We start from the raw sequence: 26,264 nt of genomic DNA on the forward strand, positions 1-26,264 counted from the left end.
TTCAAACTGAATTACCCAGGGCAGGCGGCGAGGACGCCCCTTTGCTTACTGCCCCACGGGGTTTCTCCCTTCTACTTGCTTAATTGCTTAAAGTAGAGTGCAATGAAGGAAACCACTGGTGGTACATTTCTTAAGAGCCACCGCTAGCTCAATAAATAAAGGTGATTTAAATAATGAAATGTTAATTCACATGTCAAAGATCTCTTTGTACATATTTCTTATGTAGATCTTTCCATCATTTTTAAGCTCGCCTTGCAGAGGACCATCAATTATTTTTAATTTTACGTCCGTTCTTTCACGAACTCTTGAACAGGCAACATAAAGTTGACCGTGTCCAAATGCAGGCTCAGGTAAAAATGCCAACACGCTTAAGCATTTGGCCCTGCGACTTATTGATGGTCATAGCAAAGGCAAGTTTTACAGGAAATTGTCTACGTCTCAATTGAAACGGCAACCCTGTTTGAGATGGAGCCAAATCAATTCTTGAAATGACATGTATTTCACCTTTAGAAGAGCCAGTCAAAGACTTAGCTATTATGACATTATTTTTCAATTGGAGAACCTCTAGTCTTGTACCATTGCAAAGACCCCTTCTGGTGTTAAGATTTCTTAACAGCATAATAATTGCTCCAATCTTTAACCTCAATTTGTGAGGTGGCATGCCAGAAGGCGGGACTATTTGAATGCCGTGGCAACTTCACCCCATTGGCTAGTACAGTTACGCAAGCAACCAATAAGCTATCAGCGACAAACAGACACTTAAGCCGCATATAATAAAGATAATGCATGTAATAGATACATGTACAGTATTGATTAGAAATGTAAGAAATACTATGATGTACTGAGATATGTAATGCTTTAACAATGTAGGTATTATTAAAATTTTTAATATAGCTATTATTATAATCAGAAGCCTCAAAACACCCAGTCCAAGTTCTAATTTTTCCTTTTGGTCCAGAATTTATGACCCGGAGGGGAACTCTTTATCTATCCCTGACATTGGGCCCAAGACAAAAAAGGTTGGGTCCTGGGGTAGAAGGTCTGCTCCAGAGGGCAGTCAGTGGAACACGGGATTTTGGGAAAGAAGAGAAGGATCGTAACAATATATCTTTTTAAAGAGGGTTCAAACACGGCAGTGACCTGGGCTCTGGGACACTTGCTGGCCTCTGTCCCTGGGGGAGGGCACTACCACACTTTGTTGCATAAAGAGATAGCTCAGTGCAGGGCAGTCCAGTGCTGGGGAGGCGTGAGGCTTAAATCCAAGTTCCTGTAGAAAGACCGTTTGGCTGTGCCACGCATTCCCAGAGGGCATGAGACTGGCTGCCCTCTGGCCACGCTGCCAGTGAAAAGCAGCCAGGTGCTGCCTTGAAAAAATCAACGCAGGAAAAAGTAAGCAAAGCCCGTTTAAAAAGCAAAGCCAGTTTAAAACATTCTTCCAGCCTCTCCCTGGTCATCCTCTTCCCCAGCTGAGCTCCCGTTAAGCAGCTGCTGCCTTCTGTAGCCCTTCAGGCCTTGATCTGCAGATTCCTTGTGACATGTTCAGCTCTGCCCTTTGGAAAGAAAATAGACATATCTGAGGAGGAAGAGGTGAAATCCTAAATTTCCTCGGCCAGGGGAAGGGCAACTAGCTACCCCGTCCTCATTTCCAATTTGTTCTCACCATTTCTGCGGTACTGCCTGAATTTCAGGTCCTAGAGATACAAGATAGGCAGGCACTCCATGATTCTGCCCTAGATGATGTCCTTTGTAGTAGCTAGACAGATGAGTAACCAAACCACTAAAATAAAAAGTAGTATATGCTATAATAAAGGTATGAATTACTCCAAAGGATGGGGAAATTAAAAATGACTAATAATATTAATAATATGCCTGGAGGTATTAGGGTTGGCCGAGAAAGTAATATTACTGCCAGCCTTGAAGATGAGTAAAAATAGTAAGAGTTAATTATTGAACATTTACTCTGGCTGCGTATTGTGCACATTCATTATCCCATTATCACTTTTTTTATAGCTACTATTATTTTACCAATATTACTGATGAGGAAAAGAGGCTCAGCAAGTTCAAATAAGTAGAATTTCCTCTGGTAGAAAGAATATTCCAGGTAGAGAAAATAGGAAGAAAGAAGGTATCTGGGCAAGTAAGGTGCCAATTACAAACCACTTCTGGAAATGTCACACTTAATAATAAAAATAAAGACCAGGCGGTGGCGCAGTGGATAGAGCGTCAGACTGGGATGCAGAAGGACCCAGGTTTGAGACCCCAAGGTCACCAGCTTGACCGCAGGCTCATCTGGCTTGAGCAAAGCTCACCAGCTTGGACCCAAGGTCGCTGGCTCGAGTAAGGGGTTATTCGGTCTGCTGAAGGCCCACGGTCAAGGCACAAGGCACATATGAGAAAGCAATCAATGAACAACTAAGGTGTCACAACGAAAAACTGATGATTGATGCTTCTCATCTCTCTCCGTTCCTGTCTGTCTGTCCCTCTCTCTGACTCTCTCTCTGTCCCTGTAAAAAATAATAATAAATAATAATAAAAAAAATAAAAAACCCTGAGAGGTAGGAAATATCACCATTCTATGGATGCAAAAACTGGCTAAAATTGGATATTTGCTGAATGGTGCAAATCAAAAGCTTGAACTTTTCTTCTGGCTCTAAGGTAAGTGCTCTCTGTTCATTGCCCCATTGCTAATGGACCTTGGACTTGAAAACTGGTCCAGTAGCAAGGAGGGGACAAACTGCGAAGCACTCTCACCCCATGGGCCATCTTTGAGCCTCTGCGGCCAGTAGCCATGGAGGAGTTTTTGGAGTAGTGTTTTAGTTTGTGTGAGGTTACCCAGTGAATTAATTGATTTTTTTACTATCTTTCTAAATAAATACCCATATAAAATTCTGGAATACTTTAAAAATGAATAAAATATATAGTTTGAATAGTTAATAGATGCACAGTACAATATTTAAAAAGTACCAAAAAAAAAGTCCTGCCTGACCAGGCGGTGGCGCAGTGGATAGAGCGTCGGACTGGAGTGCCGAGGACTCAGGTTCGAGACCCCGAGGTCACCAGCTTGAGCGCGGGCTCATCTGGTTTGAGCAAAGCTCACCAGCTTGGACCCAAGGTCGCTGGCTCAAGCAAGGGGTTACTTGGTCTGCTGAAGGCCTGCGGTCAAGGCACATATGAGAAAGCAATCAATGAACAACTAAGGTGTCGCAATGCGCAACAAAAAACTAATGTTTGATGCTTCTTCTCTCTCCATTCCTGTCTGTCTGTCCCTGTCTATCCCTCTCTCTGACTCTCTCTCTGTCTCAGTAAAAAAAAAAAAAGTCCTGGCAGGATAGCTTGGTTGGTTACAGCATTGTCTCAAAGTGCAGAGGTTGCTGGTTCTATTCCTGGTCAGGGCACATACAGGAACAGATTGTTTCCCCCCCCTTCCTCTCTCTGAAATCAATAAAATAAACATTTAAAAAAAGATACTAAAAAAATATATATGTACATATTCCTTTGGCTTACCTTAGCCAAAATGATCCAGGGGAACCACTGTTTACATTTCTTGTGTGCCCTTTCAGAAATATTCTGGCACCTTTATTATAGAATGATAAAACACTTTATCAACAAAATATGAAACCTATAAAAAATATTCTTTGATTCATCTTGCTTCATGTTAGTACCTAAGCTGTGTCAGGCCCTGTGCTGGATTCAAATATATAGATGGTCTGGAGTCCCAAGTGTGGTGTGTGTATGTTGGGGGATAGGGAGTAGTAAAAGCAACAGTTACCAAAGAATAACTGGTACAAGGTGAAATGCAGTAAGTGTGGGAGAGTCCATAGCTTCGAGATTCAAAGAGGGGTTTGAACTTTTCTCTGGAGTCAGATTTGGCCTATAGCCCTAAATCTGCAACTTGCTCTCAGTGTGACCTGTGTAAATGACTGAACCTATTCTGTAAGCCTGTCTTTCCATTGGTCAGACGGACTAGTAACAGTACTTACTTCATAGGGTAGTTGAAAGTAGTAAATAAGACAAAGTAGCCTGACCTGTGGTGGCACAGTGGGTAAAGCATCAACCTGGAATGCTGAGGTTGCTGGTTCGATACCCTGGGCTTGCCTGGTCAAGGCACATATGGAGAGTCTGTCCCTGTCTATCCCTCTCTCTGACTCCTGCTCCTTCCCCGTCCTTCTCTCACTCTCTCTCTTCTCTAAAATGTTTAAGTAAATTTTAAAAATATTTTTAAAAAAAGACAAAGTATACAAGGAGCTTGGCATCATATCAAGCACTCAATGAATGTGAGCTAAAAAAAACAAATTTTTAACTACCGATAAATGCTGATAAATCATTCAAGACCACGGTTCCTTACCGGAAAATTCACAAAGCTGTGGAAAAAAATTTTTTTTCATAAAATAAATTAGCTGCAAAATATAATCCAAAGTGAAGTTGACTATTTGGTAAGTTTAATATGAATATTCATGATGGCACCCAAATTAATATAAATATTCATATACTTTGCTGTAGAAGTACTGTATCAATATTTAGTTACTTGGTACTGCCCCAGGCCCTGCCACCAGTGTTACTCTCAATTCTGAAACATATCTGGCCCCAAGTCTTTCCGAATTAGATAGTGAGCTGGTATCTTGCTAGGGAGAAAAGGGAAGGCTCCTGTTTTTCTAAGTCCATAGTATTTTTCACTTTATGTATCTCAGGAAAGTCCTAAGGAATCCTTCTAGGATTTAAATTCACAGCCCCTTGCTTGATTCCTCAACGAAATATACTCGAGTTGTGGGAGGAAACAGTACTGAGCTTGGAGTCAGCAGACCTGATTTTTTTACCCTTCACAAAGTTTCTCTAGGTCTGTTTCATTATCCCTATGGCAACGCCTAGCAACAGTGCCTGGCATTTACTGGACTCTTCATAAATATATATTGAATAAACACTAAAACGAGGTAGTTTTTCACTCGCAGGTTCTGATTACTTCCTTCCTATTTTTTGGTCCTGTTGCGGGCCGGGGACAATGGCAGCCTGCCCTCTGTGAGTGAGGGCGCAAAGAGGAAAGATAAATCACAGCCTTTTGGACAGCAAGTGACCTAAGCGAGTTACCCCAATGTATTCAACAACTCCCTACAAAGAGGCTGGAGCGCCAATCCTACCCCATGAGTCTCTCCTTAAGAGGGGATATGGTTCTTCCCTCCTCCCCTTTCAACATTTGAAAACAAAATATTCATTGGAATTGGGCTGTCAACTGCACCGAGGAGTCCGGGTACACGACTCAAAACCTCCTCCCGCAAAGTGCGGTGCCAACACAGGCGCAGAACGCAGGTTCCTCTGGCTAGTTCCTCTCCCGCCCGCCCTGGAGGACCGTGGGTGGACGCTCTTGCAGAGCGCCTCTCGCTGGTAGGGGCAGGGTGGGCGGAGCCAGTACCGCCAGGCTGTGGCTACGGAGGGTGGGGACACTCTGGCCCGGCTCTCGGTGGTGCGGGAGCGGGTGGGCGCAGCGGCCGCTCTGGTCGGCGGACGTGCTGCCGAGCAGTCCCGGAAGCGAAGCAGCGATGGCGGAGAGTCCGACTGAAGAGGCGGCGACAGCTACTGCGGGCGCCGGGGCAGCAGGCCCCGGAGCGAGCGGCGTTGCTGGTGTTGTTGGCGTTAGCGGCAGCGGCAGCGGCGGCGGGTTCGGGCCGCCTTTCCTGCCGGATGTGTGGGCGGCGGCGGCGGCAGCGGGCGGGGCCGGGGGACCCGGGAGCGGCCTGGCTCCGCTGCCCGGGCTCCCTCCCTCGGCCGCTGCCCACGGGGCCGCGCTGCTTAGCCACTGGGACCCCACACTCAGCTCTGACTGGGACGGAGAGCGAACCGCGCCGCAGTGCCTACTCCGGATCAAGCGGTGAGCCGGGTTTTTCCTCCCCCAGCCCCGAGCTCTGGGGCTCGACCTTCCCTGCCCCCATCCCTTCCCACCACGGCCCCCACAACCGCTTCGTCTCCGCGCTCCGCTTGCGGCCACCCAGCTGCCAGGCCCACTTGTGACCAGCACGGAGAGTCGGGACAAGCCCCCACTTACCCCGCCCCCAGCCCCACACTCACCAAACCCCTCCTCGAGTGCCCAGGTCCGACCCCGCCCCTCGACAGCCTCCCGTGAGCGCTCAGTCTCCATTCCGGACACCCTCCCCCATACCTCTCGCCCGAAACCCGACCCTTCCGCGCTTCAGTGACACCCCCTCCCGCCCACCGCTCCGCCCCTCTCCCCTCTTCCCACCCTAGCCCTGGTGGATGCTGCTTGGAGTCCCCACCCATCAGGGTCCCTCTCTTCTTGGGCCCCGTTTGTAACACTCACGCAAGCTTGCTTTCCGGCTTCAGACTCTAGACCAGCCTCTCTTTTTATTTCCCGTTTCTTCAAACCTCCTCCATATAGTCCCTTCGGAAGTCTAGATCACTTCCCTCATACACCCACAATCTTCCCTTCAAGCACGTTTCCAGAACCCCAAAGCTGTCCACTGACACACCTGTTCCAGGAACTCAGGCTTCCTCCCCCAGGTCTCACTCTGGCTTGTAATGCCCCACTCGATATTTCTTCCTGTATTTCTAACTTGGGATCATATGGTTTACTTTTCTAAAGTAGATATACCCAATGCAAATATAGGAACAATGTCCTGAGTTCTTTCTGAGCTTGTTTCTTGGGTGTCTGATATTAGATCGTATCATTTAATAGATAATATTTTGCAAATATTCTTAGCACAGTACCTATCGCATAGGAGAATAGTAATGCTTTTTAGCTGCTATTAAACTTGTTTCCTGATGGCCAGACTCGTTCTCCACATGCTGCTCCCAGCACACTCCTCATCTAGGTATTCTTTCCCCCCACTTTCCAAATCCCTTCAGGTGTATCTCTGCCTGCCTTTAAAGATTGTAATGAAAATTAAAAAGCATATTGTGTGTATAAAGTACCTGGCCCAGTGCTTGACTTTAGCCTTTTCCCACCTAGAATGCCCTTTTTTAGACCCTTGCTCACAACGAATCCATTCTAGTTTGTGAGGTATGACCTAGCAATCCTCTCACTTCTGTAGTAGCCACTACATGTCATCTTCCAGATGTGAAGTTCTCAGCGATTTCAGAAGGTCCCCTTCCCGACCTTCAGAGATTTCTGCCCTATTAGTAGTCTCCTGGGTAAGAAGATCATTGCTCCCTGCAATTCTTGTAATTCCCTTGGCAACAAAGGTCCACGGTGGTTTATGGAATTCTTTTTTCAGTGGGGTTGATGGTTCCTCTCTAGTTACTGAAACAATCTTCCTTTAACGTTCAGCTGTAGTACCTGGGGATCCCCAGGCTGGGGAGTGAATGAACTGCCATGTGGGAGGAAGTGAGCGTAAAGGGGATGTGGCTATCCCAGGGTGACATCTGATGCCATTGGGACCTCTGATTTTTCTTTCTCCTCTCCTTCCCCTCCCCCTGAGGAAACAATGCCCCTTTTATAATAATTTGCTTTCTGCCTGCCTGACAGTACTCAGCTGAGATTTCTCAGCCAGCAAGACAGTACAAACATTTGTGGTACCAAGCACCACTTTCTCGAACCCTGGCCTCAATGAGGTGATAACAGCTGTCCTGTTCAAGGGATTCCCCTTTTTTCTCCTCTCCCTCACTCCCTCCCCCGCTCCTCTTGGTGTTATACAGGGATATCATGTCCATTTATAAGGAGCCTCCTCCAGGAATGTTCGTTGTACCTGATACTGTTGACATGACTAAGGTACGTAACTTGCTGGGGTTCGGGATTTGTTGGGAAATTGGGCCCATAACGTTGGAAGAGCCTAAAAGAGATTGTCCAGCTCCCATCTCGGATGGTTACATAGAGAAGAAATCAAGCCCCCAAGAGAGTAAGTGGCTGGCCCAGAGTTACACAGTTAGGTGGAGCAAAGACTTGAACAGGTGTCTTATTAGAGTGCCAGTAGGTCCTGGTTGGCTTGGAAAATTCCAGTTTACACCAATTGTTCCAGCTTAACTATTAATAGGGCACTCTTTCATTCTTAAAAGTGCTCCAGTTTGGATGATAAATTATGTGGTCACCCTGTCCATTGTACTACCCAACTCTTCCCCCATCCTGCCACTCTTGACCTTTAAGTAAGCTGCTATAAATCAGGTGGAGAGAAAGCTGGGGGTAGGGCATGCTTGAGTGAACAGTGTTTGTAGTTAAAGGGTATTGTTTAGGTTCCTAAACTGATGTTGGGGAGGAAAATCAGGTTTCCTAAATCTAGTGTTGACATGAAAACTTATAGTGTCAAATTTCTTAACTGTAGAAATTCAGATTTTGTATTGTTGGTATCTATTTTGTTATGAATAGGTTTCGCTTTCAATTGATTTTTCTTTTTCTTTTTATGTGGTTGGAAATGTTTTTCCTGTGACATTTTGTCCACAGTCAAGTATCTGTTAATATGCTAGTCCCTGGGTTCCTCGGATCAATGCCATGTTGGTACCAGTTAAGCTTGCTATTCCAATGACTTGAGGGCTAAAAGAAAGTCTGGATGTCACTAGGGCATGGTAGGGACTATACACTGACGCATTGGATTGCAGGTCCTCTTTTCGCTTGCTGTTCAAATTCTGAGCAGACTTACGTGCCTAGGAGCCTTTGTAGAGGAAGACTCATAGCTGAGTTCAGGTTAGGGAAATCTCATTCAATATCATGGCTTTAGGAAGAGAGTTGAGTGTTATTTTAAGTGCCATTGCATTTTTTTTTCTTTTTTTTTTTTTCTTTTTCTTTTTTTTGAGTTAACCTACAGTGTTGAGGAAAGTTCTAGGGATGGTCTAATGGCTCCAGTGGACCATGTGTTTTCCCCATTTTTCTTTGTGCCTTTGACATAGCTGGATGCTGCTTGAGTCACATCCTACACAGTAGGTTTGATCCTCTGCAGAGGAAGCAGACAGCGTCGGCCTCCATCACAGCTGTTACTGCCCTGCCATCTGTACCGTTACTGGCCCTGGTGCTGTGGCTTCCCGTCCTTGTCCTCTTTCCCATTCGTCTTACCCCCTCTTTGTGCCACATAAATGGAGGGTGGAGTTGCATCACATGTGTGTTAAAGCTAGGCAAACCCAAACATACATACTCAGAAAAAAGACAGTTCTCATAATTAAACATGCTAGGATAATACTTTATAGATTTGTGTTATATTTTGCCCGTCGATGTTCTACCCATTTGTTATACATACTGATCAGAGAAGTTTGGGCAAAAATCATGCTTTAAGGGAGTTTTAAGAATACTTAAGGATGATTTTGACTAGATTGAATTTTCACCTTGGGCTCTACCTTTAGAATGTAACCATTGACTATAATAGGATTTCTTAAAATTCCAGAAATACTAGTATGAGTGAGTATAGGCTGTTCATTCTGCTGCACAGATAGATATAGGATATGGAATACAGATACTAGATGAAGGTCCTGCTTCTGGCGTGGGTAGCAAGTGGAAGCCAGGAGGGGTTGGGATGGGACATCACCTCACAATTTTGAGATGGGGTTTTATTTTGCAGATTCATGCATTGATCACAGGCCCATTTGACACTCCTTATGAAGGGGGTTTCTTCCTGTTCGTGTTTCGGTGTCCGCCCGACTATCCCATCCACCCACCTCGGGTCAAACTGATGACAACGGGCAATAACACAGTGAGGTTTAACCCCAACTTCTACCGCAATGGGAAAGTCTGCTTGAGTATTCTAGGGTAAGAGGAGACTTCTAAGTGGCCAAGTTGGTTGTTAGCAAATAATTACTCTAGGCCAGCCTTTATCAACCGGGGTTTCTCATCTGAACTAGAGCACGGAAGATAACTGGAGTGTATATTTCCTTGATTCTCCCCAGGATGGTTCATGACTAGTCCCATTCCAGGTATAGAAGAGAAGTGAATCCCTTACATGCAGTGGATGCCTTAGTGAAACGGTTCTCCCTGAGCAGGTAGCACCTAGGAACTTGTAACCATGCCAGTTCTGGGGCCCTACCCTAGACTTCCTGTATCAGAAGCTCTAGGACCGTGGTCTAACAATCTATGTCATAAAAGCCCTTCAGATCATTCTGGCGTGCCCTCCAGTTTGAGAACCACTCCCTTAGGGCATCAGGGCTTAATTCTTTTCCGATCAGGTTGAGAAAGGCTGCAGATCTGTGCCATTCAAGATTGTGGGTGTCTTATTTCTGAAGTCAGTGAGTGGCTTTGGAGGTGGCGGTGGTGATGATGATGATGATGATTATGATATTTTAACAACTGAATGGAAAATGTCTGAGGTTGAAAATCACATCACATACAAAGCACAGAAGTTTTTAAGTACATTTTGTTTCTGTGTGCTCCCGAGATTTTCCTTCATATAGTTCTCATCCATTCCTTTTCATTGCCTCAGGGGGTTAACATTTCAGAATGAAATGTCTTGTAGTATAGCTTGGATTGGTCTTTTTAGTGTGGTCTGAATTGCCCTGGGCAGAGAGCAAGTGTAGGTTACACGTGAGAAAGTTGCCCAAACTGATGATTGTTTTCTTTCTTCCTGTGCAACAGTTTCTGGGTTTGTGTCAGGATAAGACAGCTGACACAGACTGAAACATCATTTTTTTTTTAATCTCTGACCTAGGGATATGTTCTGTGATTGTGGCAGTGAGGAAGTTTGTCCTTCATCTCACTAGGGTGTATAAATTGTTTGTGCTGGTAGGATGGTGGTCTGTGTAACCCACAGTGGTAAGGAAATTTAGTTGTCTTCTGTATGAGGTTTGTTTGGGAAAGTGTTTTGCATTAGGTTCTCCTTCATTAGGCCAATATAAAACTGTCTTGATCAAACACACCAGCGCACAGTAGAAATAGGGGAAGTCAGATGGTAGGGTAAAGTGGCAGAAGTAGGTTGGGTGGAAAAGGAGAAGCTACCCTGAAATTCAAAATTTGCCACAAATAATCAGAGTGGAAAACTCCCATGCATTTTTTGGTGACTATATTCACGTTATCAGCCTCATTTCTTTCCACTCAACCTAGAAAAAAATATTGGGCTGACTTTCCGACAAAAGAAATTTAGTGGAAGTTTACCTACCATGTTGACTTGAATTCACAAATATCTGAAGCCTTAGTCCAAAGTTGACCATTTGAGGGGAAGCAAAGCTGAGAACAGGTTGAGAGGCACCCAAGAGCAAGAGCTGATGAAGTCACTGATCTGCATCGCTTACTGGGGCTTTCTCAAGTCCAGGGGGAAGGGAGTTGGCGGTTAACCTGAAGAAGCAGTCCTGGCTCAGGCTGTGTTCCGCTTCCAGTTCGGTGCCATCTCGTCATCTAAAAGGAAATGTCATTAATGTCCAGCTTGCCCGCTTCCTCTGAATACTCGATCAGATTTATGAAAGAGACGAGCAGTTTTGGTGTTTCTCTCTTAGTCAAGTTGTTTTTCATGTTTCCAGACCCTCCACAATCTAGAACAGGGGTCTCAAACTCGCGGCCCGCCGAACAATTTTGTGCGGCCCGCAGACTAATCCACGGGCTTACTTAATTTTATCCAAAATATTTTGAACTTCGTGGATTAGTCTGCAGGCCGCACAAAGCCGAGAGTTTGAGACCCCTGATCTAGAAGTACCTTCATGTCTTGAGGCAGAGTTTTGTAGTCTTCAGAGAATTTGACACTCCTTGGGGGCTTGATGAAGGACTAAATCCCTGATCATCAGCCCCACCACATGGCCTCTAACCAGATGGCTTCAGTCTCTGTGCCTCTATGCTCAGCTTCTCTCTCCGCACTAATTCCATCACATCCATAAAATAAATAAGCTCTTTGAGATCACAGAGGGTAACATTTTGACTCCCTTTGGATCTGTTTTCTTACCTTATATTTTTTCATTCTGATGAATAGAACCTTCCCTGGCTATTGTACTATTTCTTTTCTAGCCCAAAGAAAATCTCTTTAAAGTTACCTTGCTTGCTTTACTCTTTTCTTTTGCCCCACTTGATAAGAGGATTAGGCATTTAACTCATTTCTGGTGAATGAGGGTGAGACAGAGGCTGGGAAATTCCAGAGTGTTAATAGTGAAAAAGAAACGTTGAGTCACTTAACGCTGTGCTTGCTAGGCGTCAGCGTCCTTAGACGCTGGTCTTTCTGTGGCAGCCTTTCCCGTCTCTCTCTGCCTCATCCCTCTTCCATTCCCTCTGATGTGTTTTGCAGTACGTGGACTGGCCCTGCCTGGAGCCCAGCCCAGAGCATCTCTTCTGTGCTTATCTCCATCCAGTCCCTGATGACTGAGAACCCCTATCACAATGAGCCTGGCTTTGAGCAGGTAAGGCTGGGTGGGCCCAGCTCTGGGTTGTGGATTATTGGGTTTTAAGAGATCTGAGAAGTCTGCTTGAGGGTTTTTGTTTTGTTTTAAACTTGGCTTAATCCCATGTATTAAACTTGTCACTATGAGAAAAAAGAGCTGGCGTGTATGCTCCTCATTAATGAATTTTTTCCCTTGTAAATTACAGTAACACTGTCTAGTTATTTCCATTTGACTTGAATTAATTTACCATGTAGAAGTCAGAGGAGTCATTTGGAAATTGATTCTGAGGCTGCTTTGGGGGCTCTTGTATCCAGAGTTCTTTATGCCTCCATTCTCCAGTGTCCCTTTGAGGTGATCTCTAGTGACTACTGCCCAGCCAGACATTCTTTTGTAGTGACTCAATACAAGTTGACTGTTGAGCAATGTGCATTTGAAAATTTGCATGTAATTTTGACCATAGTGAGTTCTTTTTTTTTTCATAGTGGGTTCTTTGCATTTACCAGTTCAATCAACTATGAATGAAAACAATATTTTTGATCCATGGTTGGGAATGCAAAGATACTGGGGTTTTTTAGTGAGAGAGAAAGGAAGGGAGAGAGATGAGAAGCATTAACTCATAGTCGGTACCTTAGTTGTTCATTGATTGCTTTCTCATATGTGCCTTGATGGAGGGGTGCTCCAGTCGAGCCAGTGGCCCCTTGCTCAAGCCAGCAACCTTGGGGTCATGTTTGTGGTCCCGTGCTCAAGCCAGTGACTTTGAGTTTTCAAACCTGGGTCTTCAGTGCCCCAGGCCTGCGCTCTATCCACTCTGCCACCACCTAGTCAGGCAGCAGAGATATTGTTTTTGATCTGTTGTTGATTGAATCCACAGCTGCAAAACCTGAAGATGAAAAGGGCCAACTGGTTTACTGAAAATAAGTCCATGGAGAAGTAGACCCCATACAGTTCAACCCTGTTCTGTCCAAGGTCAACTGTACCATTCATTAGCTAGGGTAAGAATATTTAGTCAGCGTCACCAAGGAGAAAGTAGAAGAAATTCATATTTTTCTAGAATATGTTATATGACAGACACTGCCAAGTTTTTATGTATAATATCTCATTTAATCTTCATACCTGCTCTGTGATGTAAGTATTGTTACCCTCATTTTCAAGTAAGGTAATAGTGGCTTAGTGGGGCTAATGAACTTTCTCAAGGACACACCAGATCAGGAGGTCAGGATAGGACCCAGGATTTGCCCTGGAGCCCAGAGTTTCTCCATTGTGCCAAAGTACCGGCCAGGATTAATCATGAAGTAGGAAAATAGTTCCAGTGATATTCTACCAAAATGATAACTCAGTCTAGCCAATTAAAACAGCTTTAAATTTGAAATTATTTGAGATAACACTAACATTGATGATTCTTCTATAGACCAGAACAAAGGGAAAGATGAACCAAAATTATTCCCTAAGTCAGTAGTTTTCAACCACTGATCTATGGACCAGCACAAAATTTCTGGCAGACCAGCATTGGCCCATGGACTGGTAGTTAAAAAATACTGCCCTAAGCCTGCGGAGGACCCGGGTTCGATTCCCGGCCAGGGCACACAGGAGAAGCACCCATTTGCTTCTCCACCCCTCCACCGCACTTTCCTCTCTGTCTCTCTCTTCCCCTCCCGCAGCCGAGGCTCCATTGGAGCAAAGATGGCCCGGGCGCTGGGGATGGCTCCTTGGCCTCTGCCCCAGGCGCTAGAGTGGCTCTGGTCGCAATATGGCGACGCCCAGGATGGGCAGAGCATCGCCCCCTGGTGGGCAGAGCGTCGCCCCTGGTGGGCGTACCGGGTGGATCCCGGTCGGGCGCATGCGGGAGTCTGTCTGACTGTCTCTCCCTGTTTCCAGCTTCAGAAAAATGAAAAAAAAAAAAAAAAAAAAATACTGCCCTACACTGAGGTACATCACCCTCAGGCACTAAAAATAGCTCAGTACTTGAATATCAGTCCCAGGCAAGGTTGCTGGTGGATCCTGACTGGGTGCATGTGGCAGTATCCCCATCCCTCTCACTTGAAAAAAAAGAAAAGGAAAGGAAAATGCTGCCCTAAACTATCCTGTATTTGATTAAAGGAGTTGGTAGAAATGAAAATAGACCTCATTGGCTAACCAGGAAGCTGATTTTTACATCTTGTTTGGAAATTCAAAAGCTGTGACTTATATTTTTAATACTTTCAAATGTTCTTGTTTCATAGCACCGTCTTGCCTGGTAGTTTTTTTCAGTTCTCTAGGCAGAAAGAAATGCCAGACTGTTCTGTTCGTTAAACAGTTAGGTCCAAATAACTTATTTCCTTTTTAAATGGCTATGATGGTCTGACCTGTGGTAGGTAGCACAGTGGATAAAGCATTGACCTGGAATGCTGCGGTCGCCAGTTTGAAACTTTGATCTTGCCTGGTCAAGGCACATATGGGAGTTGATGATTGATGCTCCTCCTTGCTTCTCTCTCTCTTCCCCCCCCCCTTTCTTTCTCCTTCCCTCTCCCCTTCCCCCTCTCTCTCTCCCTCACTCTCTTTCCCTTCCTTCCTCCTTCCCTCCCTCTCTCTCTCTCCTCCCTCTCTAAAATGAATAAATTTTAAAAAATTAAATAGCTATAATGACGTAATTATATGATGTATACACCTGTTGGGTACCATACAACTTTTAAAGTCTTGGAACCAGATAGAATCCACCACCCTCATTTCAGTTCCCCACTGTTTTCATATCTACCTGCTGTTTTATCACTCTAGTGACTGAAAATCCAGCCTCTCAAAGATAATATGTCATTGAAAGGAATATAGTGCTGTTAAAACTGAATTACCTACCTCAAGCTAGTAGTTTGCATGCTGTTTGACTGGTGTTGAAGACTGGTTTTCCTCAAAAATTTACAAGGTCTCACAGCGCCCCCTTGCTTTTGTTGCCATGCATTTCAGGAACAGTAATAGTAGGCTGAAGGTGTATATCTCTTTCCTATTCATGTTTTTATCAGAGGCCAAGACTCCTAATTGACCAGAGTTAGTTGGTAGGAGGAGCTTTGGAGAGCAAAAGAAGAGTTAGGGTAGGGGAGGCGGGACTCCCTTCTGTTCACACCCAACACATTCATCTCAGCTTTCAAGATCAAAAGTTGGAGTTTTCTTCTGAAAATTTCAAGTGCTCCTTCTGATAGATTCAAAATAGTTGAATCAGTGATGGTAGAATCCTATAGCTGTGTAAAGAAGTTAAGCAGGAAGCATCCTGATATATATGGGCTTTCTAGACTCAGACTCCTAACATTATTTATGTATAATTGGTTATTTCCTACTTAATCCTTCCCGTGAAAATTTCAGGCTTCGGAAAATTTGATGGATCTAGTTTGCTGTTTCTAAGTCAAATGACCCAACAGAGGATGGGTATTAGGTATGCCTGGAGGGAGGTAAACTGTCTCAGAACTGAAGACCTAGTTGCTTTTTAGTGGGTCTGCCATACAATGGGAAAAGTGTCCTCTTAGTTCATTTGTTTGGGTCACATGCCCCATACTAATCCTGAAGTCTCTTCATATTGGCTTTTCTCTTTGCCTGAACTTTGTACTTCGATGCTATGGTGTCTGTCGCATTACAGGAGAGACATCCAGGAGACAGCAAAAATTATAATGAATGTATTCGGCATGAGACCATCAGAGTGGCGGTCTGTGACATGATGGAAGGAAAGTGTCCCTGCCCTGAACCCTTACGGTATGTGTCCAGAGAACCCACTGGGTAATTGTATTCCTTTTGGAGATTGAGCTGGTTCAAACCTTTGAGAACTTCTGGGGCAAAGTCCAGTGTTGGGCACCAGAGGGAGACAGAGAAGAAGCAAGTGATTTAAAAGCATGTGCTTTTCACACTTTTAAAGAGAACATGGCTGCCCCTGGCTGGGTAGGTCAGTTGCTTAGAGCATCATCCAAATACACCCAAGTTGTGGGTTTGAAACCTCATCAGGGCACATACAAGAATCAACCAGTGAATTTACAAGTGAAGCAACAAATCAGTATTTCTTTCTCTCTACCTCTCTACCTCTCTGCCTCCACCTCCTACCCTCCCTCCCTTCCTTCTGTCTAAAATCAACAAGTAAAAAGCAAGTGGCTAAGGGTTCCCCAAGAGGAAATTCAGAGAGCGCGTCTGTGTTCTTGGAGAGTGTCCGGCCTCACAGGAAAGATGTAGTCCGTGCCCTCAGGGCGCCCCAGTCCTCAAGGATGTGGACATGTCAGAACTACAGCTGTTCTACAGCCAGATGAGGTGTAACACACTCTTTTTTCCGGGATAGTTTGGTTTTTTGTTTAGATTTTATTTATTGATTTTAAAGCAAGGGGAGAGAGAGAGGCAGGGTGGAGGAGTGGGAAGCATCAACTTGTAGTTGCTTTTCGTGTGCGCCTTGACCAGGCAAGGCCGGGGTTTCCAGCTGTGACCTCAGCATTCCAGGTCAACTCTATCCAGTGTGCCACCACAGGCCAGGCACAAACCCATTTTTTAAATTTAGAAAATTAAACTTAACAGGGTGACATTGATCAATAAGAGTACATAGGTTTCAGGTAAATGTTTCTATTGCATTTGAACTATTGATTATATTGTATACCCATCACCCAAAGTCAAATCATTTTCTGTCACTATATATTTGTCCCTCTACTCCCTCCTACCCCCTCCCCCAAAGCCCCTTGCCCCTGGTAACCACTTCACTTTTATCTTATGTCCATGAGTCTCAGTTTTGTATCTCATCTTTGTGTAAAATCATGCAGTTCTTAGCTTTTCTGGTTAATTTATTTCATTCAGTATAATGTTCTCCAGGTCCATCTATGTTGTTGTAAATGGCAATATGTCGTCATTTCTTATGGCTGAGTACTATTCTATTGTATATGTGTACCACATCTTTTTTATCCAGTACTCTATCGAAGGACACTTTGGTTGTTTACATGTCTTAGCCACTGTGAATAATGATGTGACAAACCCATTTTTTAGTGTTCAAGTTTATTTCTAAGTGTTAAAACTAGAACAAAATCAGGAGTTAATGAAACAAACTTCCTTGGAGAATTTCAAGTATGGATTGGAATTAGTGGTGGCCTCTGGAAAACAAATGAGATTGAGCAAGACATGAGTTGAAGTTGGGGTCGAATGACTGGTATTAACAGTCACTCTCATTTTATAATTTCTAAGTTATAAGGGAAATCGACCATTGGCTTGGGATCTCTAGCTGTTTAATTTGATGTTTTGATGTTAAGCTTAGACGGTAAAATGGTAACCCCCCGCCCCCTTGTTCCTAACTGAAGCTTCTCTGCTGGTTTTCCAGAGGGGTGATGGAGAAGTCCTTCCTGGAGTATTATGACTTCTATGAGGTGGCCTGCAAAGATCGCCTGCACCTTCAAGGCCAGACTATGCAGGTAATGTAGCCCCTGCTCTTGACTCCAAAGACCTTCCAGCAGACCGTGTGAAGGCCCCTCCCCCCAAGGGTGACATCCTCATCTCTCCTAGAACTCAGAGCCAAAAGGAAGCTGGTTCAGCTGAGTAGCTGAGGCCCAGAGAGTAGACTGACTTGCATAAAGCCATATGGAGTTTGTTCTAAGTCCCTGGCGTAAAGTAGGTACTCATGAGTAGAATCTGAATCATCCTTTCTGGCCTGGAACTCTTCCCTTCTTGGTCCATAGTCTTCAAACCAAGAACATTCAGCTCTCTCAGAATCTTAAGGATTATAACAGTCATCTCTTGAAATTCCATCCCTAGCTCTGAGGGGAACTAAGAGATAGAAGGCTTAGAGAAGTTTTGTATATGTAGTGTTATATGTTAAAAGATTTCTCTTATAGGATGGTAACCAGTTTATTCATTCTCTGCCTCTACTGGGGAAATGTGCTTCTGCTTCCAATAAGAATGCAGAACTTCAGTCTTGTGTTTTTTTGTGGGTTTTTTTAAATTTTTATTTATTTGTTTATTCATTTTAGAGAGGAGAGGGAGAGGAGAGACAGAGAGAGGAGAGAGAAGGGGGGGAGGAGCTGGAAGCACCAACTCCCATATGTGCCTTGACCAGGCAAGCCCAGGGTTTCGAACCGGCAACCTCAGCATTTCCAGGTCGACGCTTTATCCACTGCGCCACCACAGGTCAGGCCATCAGTCTTGTTTTAAAGAGAGGTTCTTATTAAACCAAATTTCAAATAGGTTCCTATATAAAAAACCTCACTGGCAAGAAGGTGAGAACCCTTAGACTTGAAGAACACGTTATTGTGTCTTTTTATTTTTTAATTAATTAATGGTGGTCTTGCTTAGAAATATGGTGAGTTGGGTAAGTGACTAAGACCTCTTAAGGTGCTCTCCAGCTCTTCTTGGGTTCTTCCTGCCCCTCCCCCCAGCACCATCAGGAATAGGAGTTGCTTAGAAATGTTAGTTTCCCTATCCCTCCTTCAAGGAATTCCCACCCACCTGCCACATTTAAATTCAAAAGGCAAGGCCAGCTCAGAGTGTATCAAAGATGAAGCAGGCAGTGGTTTGTTCCCCATCAGGGATTCTCATTGCTGGTATCCTGCGGCATTTCCAATGTTCAGTCTATTAAGGAAAAACAACTCGTGGTAAGGGAAGGAAAGGGAGGAGCAGCATCTGGGGAGGAGAGCAGGGAAAATGGAGCCAATGATGAAAGAAGGAAGACTTGGAAAATTTGTAGCTCCAGGGTAAGTGGAAATGTAAACCTCGTAAGTGAAAAATGTGTGCTATAGTCACAGTGACTGTGTAACTTGCGTCCACTGGTCCCCAATCTTTTTTTTTTTTTTTTGTATTTTTCTGAAGCTGGAAATGGGGAGAGACAGTCAGACAGACTCCCGCATGTGCCCGACCGGGATCTACCCGGCACACTCACCAGGGGCGACGCTCTGCCCACCAGGGGGCGATGCTCTGCCCCTCCGGGGCGTCGCTCTGCCACGACCAGAGCCACTGTAGCGCCTGGGGCACAGGCCAAGGTGCCATCCCCAGCGCCCGGGCCATCTTTGCTCCAATGGAGCCTTGGCTGCGGGAGGGGAAGAGAGAGACAGAGAGGAAGGGGGGGTGGTGGAGAAGCAAATGGGCGCTTCTCCTATGTGCCCTGGCCGGGAATTGAACCCGGGTCCCTCGCACGCCAGGCCGACGCTCTACCACTGAGCCAACCGGCCAGGGCTGGTCCCCAATCTTGAAGGTAATATGTAGGCAGTTGTGTAGGAGTTTATGTGGGAGCAGACAGATTGTGAGAATGAAAAATCATATGCCTTTTTGTGACTGCCAGTGAAAGGTCTCCACGTGTTTGAACCCTGGCCATACTACTTGGCTGCTGTATTCCCTAAGTAATATTTTATTTTATTTTATTATTTTTACAGAGACACAAAGAGAGGGATAGATAGGGACAGACAGACAGAAACGAAGAGAGGTGAGAAGCATCAATCATCAGTTTTTCAATGCGACACCTTAGTTGTTCATTGATTGCTTTCTCATATGTGCCTCGACCGTGGGGCTACAGCAGACCGATTAACCCCTTGTTCAAGCCAGCGACCATAGGTCCAAGCTGGTGAGCTTTGCTCAAACCAGATGAGCCCGCACTCAAGCTGGTGACCTCAGGGTCTCGAACCTGAGTCTTCCACATCCCAGTCCATCGCTTTATCCACTGCACTACTGCCTGGTCAGGCCCTAAGTAACATTTTAAATTCCTTTTTTTATATCTCTACCCCAAGCATAGTTATTTTTGGACTTTAAGGACAGTGTGTAATGTTTGGAGGGTTTTTTTTAAGATTTTATTTATTGATTTTACAGAATAAGGAGATGGGGAGCAAGAAGTGTCTATTCATAGTTGCTTCACTTTAGTTGTTCATGATTGCTTGTTGTATGTGTCTTAACCAGGCAAGCCCAGGGTTTCGAACCAGCAACCTTAGCGTTCCAGGTCAATGCTTTAACCCTGCGCCACCACAGGGCAAACATGTTTGGAGACCTTTGATCTAGAATGACGAGGACTAGGATCAAGGGTAGGTGGTCATGGCATGATACCCAGAAACCTGGACAGGAATAGGGTGATTGGTCCCTAGGGAAAAAAAGTACAGGTGCTTATCAAGAAGTCAGAACTGCCTGACCGGGCGGTGGCACAGTGGATAGAGCGTCAGACTGAAATGCGGAGGACCCAGGTTCGAGACTGCGAGGTCGCCAGCTTGAGTGCAGGCTCATCTGGTTTGAGCAAAGCTCACCAACTTGGACCCAAGGTCGCTGGCTTGAGCAAGGGGTTACTCGGTCTGCTGAAGGCCCGCGGTCAAGGCACATATGAGAAAGCAATCAATGAACAACTAAGGTGTCACAAGGAAAAACTGATGATTGATGCTTCTCATCTCTCTCCGTCCCTGTCTATCCCACTCTCTCTCTGTAAAAAAAAAAAAAAAGCCTGACCAGGCCGTGGCGCAGTGGAAAGAGCGTCGAACTGGGATGCAGAGGACCCAGGTTTGAGACCTCGAGGTCGCCAGCTTGAGCGTGGGCTCATCTGGTTTGAGCAAAAGCCCACCAGCTTGGACCCAAGGTCGCTGGCTCCAACAAGGGGTTACTCGGTCTGCTGAAAGCCCGCAGTCAAGGCATATGTGAGAAAGCAATCAATGAACAACTAAGGTCTCACAAGGAAAAACTGATGATTGATGCTTCTCATCTCTCTTCGTTCCTGTCTGCTGTCTGTCTCTGTCTATCCCTCTCTCTGACTCTCTCTCTGTCCCTGTAAAAAAACAAATTACCTGGCCCTGGCAGGACAGTTCAGTTGGATAGGAGCATTGCCCTGATACACCAAGGTTGTGGGTTTGATTCCCGGTCAGGGCACATACAAGAATCAACCAATGAATGCATAAATATCCCTCTACCCCTCTCCCTTCCTCTCTAAAATTAATTTTTTTTTTAAATGCCTTTTTTTTTTGCCTGGCCTGTGGTGGTACAGTGGAGCATGAGTGTCAGCATGGAGCACTGAGGACTCCAGTTCACAACTCTGGGCTTTCCTAATCAAGGCACATATGGGAGTTGATGCTGCCTGTTCCTCCCCATTCTCTCTTTCTCTCCTCTCTAAAAAATGAATTAAAAAAAATGGTCTAGGCCTGACCTGTGGTGGCACAGTGGATAAAGCGTCGACCTGGAAATGCTGAGGTCGCCGGTTAAAAACCCTGGGCTTGCCTGGTTAAGGCACATATGGGAGTTGATGCTTCTAGCTCCTCCCCCCTTCTCTCTCTCTGTCTTTCTCTCCTCTCTCTCCCTCTCTGTCTCTCGCCCTCTCTCTCTCTCCTCTCTAAAAATGAATAAATAAATAAAAACATTAAAAAAAAAAAAATGGTCTACCGGAAAGTTCTGTCCGTTTTTGGAATAAAACGAAATACAAATTTTTCTTACTGTCAATAAACTTTATTAAATAATATAATTGCCATTATTATTAATGATTTCTTGCCAGCGTGAGGGCAATTTGTATATCCCATTTTTGAAAAATGTTTTATCTTTTGATGCCAAAAATTGAACCAGTACTTGTTTGATATCTTCTTCATTTTTGAATTTTTTGCCCTTCAAAAAATTTTGTGCCTGACCTGTGGTGGCGCAGTGGATAAAGCATCGATCTGGAATGCTGAGGTCGCTGATTCGAAACCCTGGGCTTACCTGGTCAAGGCACATATGGGAGTTGATGCTTCCTGCTCCTCCCCTCTTCCCTCCCTCTCTCTCTCTCTCTCTCTCTCTCCTCCTTCTCTCCTCTCTAAAATGAATAAAATCTTAAAAAAATAATAAATAAACAAAAAATTTTGTAAGGACAAAAACAAGTGATAGAGGGTGCTAAGTCTGGGGAATATGGTGGATGTGACAGACATGCTTCTGTAGCATTTCTTCCTTGTTGAAATTTGTAAAAATTACAGTGGCGTAAATGAACTTTATCAGTAGCCATGGGTACACTATCACTTCACACATAAGACTAACGTGGCCTGACCAGGTGGTGGCGCAGTGGATAGAGCATCGGATTGGGATGTGAAGGACCCAGGTTCGAGACCCTGAGGTCGCCCACTTGAGCACCGGTTCATCTGGTTTGAACAAAGCTCACCAGCTTGGACCTGAGGTTGCTGGCTCAAGCAAGGGGTTACTTGGTCTGCTGAAGGCCCTCCGGTCAAGGCACATATGAGAAAGCAATCAATGAACAACTAAGGTATCACAACAAAAAAACTGATGATTGATGCTTCTCATCTCTCTCCATTCCTGTCTGTCCCTCTCTCTTACTCTGTCTCTGTAAATAAATAAATAAATATCTTAAAAAGAAAGACTAACGTGAATCAACTTTGTTTTAGTTAATTTGCTACATCAGTATGTATACATTAAGTGATAAAAATAGAGAGGCACACATGTGCCAAATAAACGTGCTTACGTGTCGAAACTTGTGATAGAAACAGACAGAACTTTCCGGTAGACCTACAAAAAATATATATATATATTTTTTTGGTGATAGAAGACAGGAAAGGAGAGAGATGAGAAGCATCAGTTCTTCATTGTGGCACCTTAGTTGTTCATTGATTGCTTTCTCATATGTGCCTTGACCAGGGGTCTACAGCAGAGCGAGTGACCCCTTGCTCAAGCCAGTGACCTTGAGCTTCATGCCAGCAAACTTTGGGCTCAAGCCAGCGACCATAGGTCATGTCTATGATCCCATGCTCAAGCCAGCAACCCCACACTCAAGCTGGTGAGCCCACACTCAAGCTGGCAACCTTGGAATTTTGAACCTGGGTCTTCCGCATCTCAATCCAACACTCTTATCTACTGCGCCACCGCCTGGTCAGGCAAAATAAAATCTAAAAAAAGGGGGGGAAAATGCCCTTTTTGACTCTGGCCAGTATCTCAGTGGATCGAACGTTGGCCTGGCGTATGGATGTCCCAGGTTCAGTTCTTGGTCAGGACATGCAGGAGAAGCAACCACCTGCCCCTCCCCCTCGTTTCCCTCCCACAGCCAGTGGCTCGATTGTTCACCAGTGACTCCATTGTTCAAGCATGGCCCTGGGTACTGAGGTTAGCTCCATCTGAGCGTAACAGCTTCAGGTGCTAAAAATGGCTCAATACTCAATCATTGTCCCCAGATGGGGTTGCCAGGTGGATCCCAGTCAGGGTGCATGTGGGAGTCTGCCTCACTATCTCCCTTTCTCTTAACTACAAAAAAAAAACAAAAAACCTTTTTGAGTACAGTTAGGTCCTCACTTAATGTTGAGTTCTTGAAACTGCTACAAAACAACCTACTGTATAACAAAACCAAGTTTACCATAGGCTAATGGATAAAAACAGGAGTTAAGTTCCTAGGCATCTCATCATTGTTATAACAAAGACATTAAACCAAAGCATTGTCACTCAAGGACCTGCTATATAGAGAATGAAGGATAATTTTCCCCTCCTATGATTTTGAGGTTAAATGAAAACAGGCACAGTTATTACAGCTCTGATCTTGAATTTCTCTTCCCCTTTTATCTTGCCTTTAGTGTTCTACCTTCTGTATATTGGCTTGTTTTTGAGGAATGCAAACACATTTGAATGTTGGCCTAAGCCAGACCGTTTGGGGCAGTAAATGTGCCATAATATTCCTGAACACAGATAATGTAGTCAGCTGCTCAGAGCTGTCTATGCTGTGTCCTTCTCTGTTCCTATTGACTCAAAAGTTGAGCATGGGTTTCGTATGGGCCCAAAGCTGCTATCTCTAGGGTGAGCCATCCAGACTTGCATGTTCCATCCTCCTGTCTCCTTTCGCCCACAGGACCCTTTTGGAGAGAAGCGGGGCCACTTTGACTACCAGTCCCTCTTGATGCGCCTGGGACTGATTCGTCAGAAAGTGCTGGAGAGGCTCCATAATGAGAACGCCGAAATGGACTCTGACAGCAGCTCTTCTGGGACAGAGACAGACCTGCACGGGAGCCTGAGGGTTTAGACCCTGCTCCCCTGTCCCTTCCCCCCACTCGAGAGTCCCAGCAGAGTTCCTTTCCCTACCCCAGGGATGGAGAGGCACTGTGTATCTCCCTCCAACGTGACGTCATCCTGCAAGATGGCAGGAACCAAGCAAGCTTGGATCCCAGGGTGTGGGAGTGGGGAAGCTGTTCCCAATCTGACCTCCTTGGTTCTCGAGCATCTGGGGCTCTGTTCATCCTATATCAGGGGCCAAGGTACCTATGCAGGAGCACCTAGGGCGAGGGCCTCTGGCAAAAACAAAACAACCAACACACCTCTCCACAGGGCCAGCTCCTTACGGATAGGTGGGAGACAGAACTTGCAGTTCCAAGAGGGAGTATGCCCAAGTGATTTACGGGGTATCTGGAAGGGAGCTTGGGGTGGAGGGCTGTCTGTGACACTTGAGCAGTCTGGGTGGTTGTCTGTCTTGTCTGTCTTCAGTCTTGAAGCAGGGCTTCCCAATGCCCTTTTCCTCCTTGCCTCTGCCTCCACTATTTCCCATGGGCCAGCGTAATTTTGTTTTCCCTATTTATAGTCACTGTTCTAGACAGACCAAAGAGAAGGAACAGTGGTGGGATCTAGGCTGCTGATAAGTTAGCTTTATCTAGCACCTGAGCACCTTTCTCTCCTGTCGCCCATTCCCTCAGCCCTTTCTAGATTTCAGACAGAAGGTAAATGTAATGGGGCTGAACTGAGGTCTTGGCAAAGCCTGCACAGATACCACAGAAAGCTGAAAATGCGGGGTTCCCCCCCAAATAATTGATTTGAAGTCCCCAGCTCAGGCAGCTGCTGGGTTTATGGGATTAGAGCCACTGCATAAAATAGTCTGTTACAGATTTTCATAAATACTATTCAGAATGAGGGGTATTTCTCTTGGGTGGGGTGAGGGGGGAGGCTGATGCTAGTCCTATTGTATTTTGTTTGGCTGTCCTTGTGTATTTCACCCCAGCTTGTAGTCCCCCTTCCTCACTTCAAGGTGCAGGGACTAGTGGGAAGCAAGGGTAGCCAATGATAGGAGATTGGGGCTGGAGCTATGGAGGTTCCTTCCCTTCTCTCCCCTTGCCCTTCCCCCTCCCATGTGCTCTGTCACTGGCTCTGATGGGTGTCCGCCTGGCTGTGTTGCTTATCTGTATTTAGCTGCAGTGATCCTTTAGCTGGTTGGCTCAGAAAAATATGCTTTAGGTGCCCTGTGATACTGGGCATCGAGGGAATCCATCCTCCCCCTTTTTGATGTGTTCTCCCTGTGTTACCCAGATTCTTATGGCTCCCAGTAGGGTCTTGGTGATCTGTGTGACAGCCCCTGCCCCCCCCTCCCTGTCAGTATCCAGCCACATGCAAGGGAGAGGATAACTTGTATCTGCTCTGCCAGCTGCTATGGAGGCCTCTGCCATGTGGATCATGGGACTTCCTCGGGAGAGTTGGGAAGGGGGTAGGACACAAAGGATAATGTCCTGCTTGGGAGGGCAGGAAGCAAAGAAACTGGACAGGAAGTGGGTCTGGGGAATGGAAGTTTATCTTGGCTATCTAAAGGCTGAGTCTTCACAGGGAGACAAAAAGGCACCTTGCTTCCAATTTCCCTCTTCCATTCTGGGAGCTAGTACAGGGCTTAGAATGCCCTTGGTCTGTTGGTCCAGTGTTCTGTCATCCATTTAAGTGTTCCCACTTCAAGTGACAATCCTCTCCTTGGCCCTGCCATGGGCAGAGCATGTCTGGCATACTGGCCTGACTTTTACGCCCTAATCTTGAGTTGAGGAAATATATGCACAGGAGTCAAAGAGATGTCTTTATATCTGATTGTACATAAACGAAGTTTTTTTTTTCCTTTTTGGTGCAATAGTTTGTTTGGCAGGAGGAGGCGCCTATGGGTGTGGGAGGGCTTGTGCAAAGGAAGAATGGGATATTGATGACGACACATCTTGCCTAGGCCAGAAACTGACAGAAAGTAAGTGCTCAGTGTATTGTCTGAAGCTAAAAGCCAGTTACATGTGGGTAGGGACAGGACTACTGGTAACAAGTTTCCCACCAACCAGAAAGAGGGTCTTTTATTGAGGCGGTAGCTCTGGCAGTCAAGGAGAGGAATGCCATCCTAGTCACAGTTGCTTCCAAAGAAATACCTGTTC

General features: G+C 45.4%; 1 protein-coding gene and 1 long non-coding RNA gene across 2 annotated transcripts; one reads left to right on the forward strand and one right to left on the reverse strand.

The window, feature by feature from the left end:
- Nucleotides 1-1,670: 1,670 nt before the first annotated feature.
- LOC136327080 (uncharacterized) lies at nucleotides 1,671-6,121 on the reverse strand. Its single transcript, XR_010729555.1, has 3 exons — nucleotides 6,058-6,121; nucleotides 3,505-3,574; nucleotides 1,671-1,777 (listed from the first exon to the last, which is right to left on the reverse strand). It is a non-coding gene; the product is annotated as an uncharacterized lncRNA (long non-coding RNA).
- Nucleotides 5,414-25,966, forward strand: UBE2Z (ubiquitin conjugating enzyme E2 Z). Its single transcript, XM_066263872.1, has 7 exons — nucleotides 5,414-5,860; nucleotides 7,642-7,714; nucleotides 9,486-9,673; nucleotides 12,123-12,234; nucleotides 15,815-15,927; nucleotides 17,516-17,606; nucleotides 23,957-25,966. The coding sequence occupies exons 1-7, from the start codon at nucleotides 5,532-5,534 to the stop codon at nucleotides 24,125-24,127; spliced, it is 1,077 nt and encodes a 358-aa protein (XP_066119969.1). The 5' UTR covers nucleotides 5,414-5,531; the 3' UTR covers nucleotides 24,128-25,966.
- The last annotated feature ends 298 nt before the right edge of the window (nucleotides 25,967-26,264 follow it).

This window comes from Saccopteryx bilineata, chromosome 2 (assembly GCF_036850765.1).
Source record: "Saccopteryx bilineata isolate mSacBil1 chromosome 2, mSacBil1_pri_phased_curated, whole genome shotgun sequence".
Lineage (NCBI taxonomy): Eukaryota > Metazoa > Chordata > Mammalia > Chiroptera > Emballonuridae > Saccopteryx > Saccopteryx bilineata.

Excerpts from the sequence above, each read along its gene's own strand:
- UBE2Z (XM_066263872.1), top strand. The coding sequence starts at position 5,532 with ATGGCGGAGAGTCCGACTGAAGAGGCGGCGACAGCTACTGCGGGCGCC. Across the intron at positions 12,235-15,814 it reads ATGAGCCTGGCTTTGAGCAG|GAGAGACATCCAGGAGACAG; the intron begins GTAAGGCTGGGT and ends GTCGCATTACAG. Across the intron at positions 15,928-17,515 it reads CCCTGCCCTGAACCCTTACG|AGGGGTGATGGAGAAGTCCT; the intron begins GTATGTGTCCAG and ends CTGGTTTTCCAG.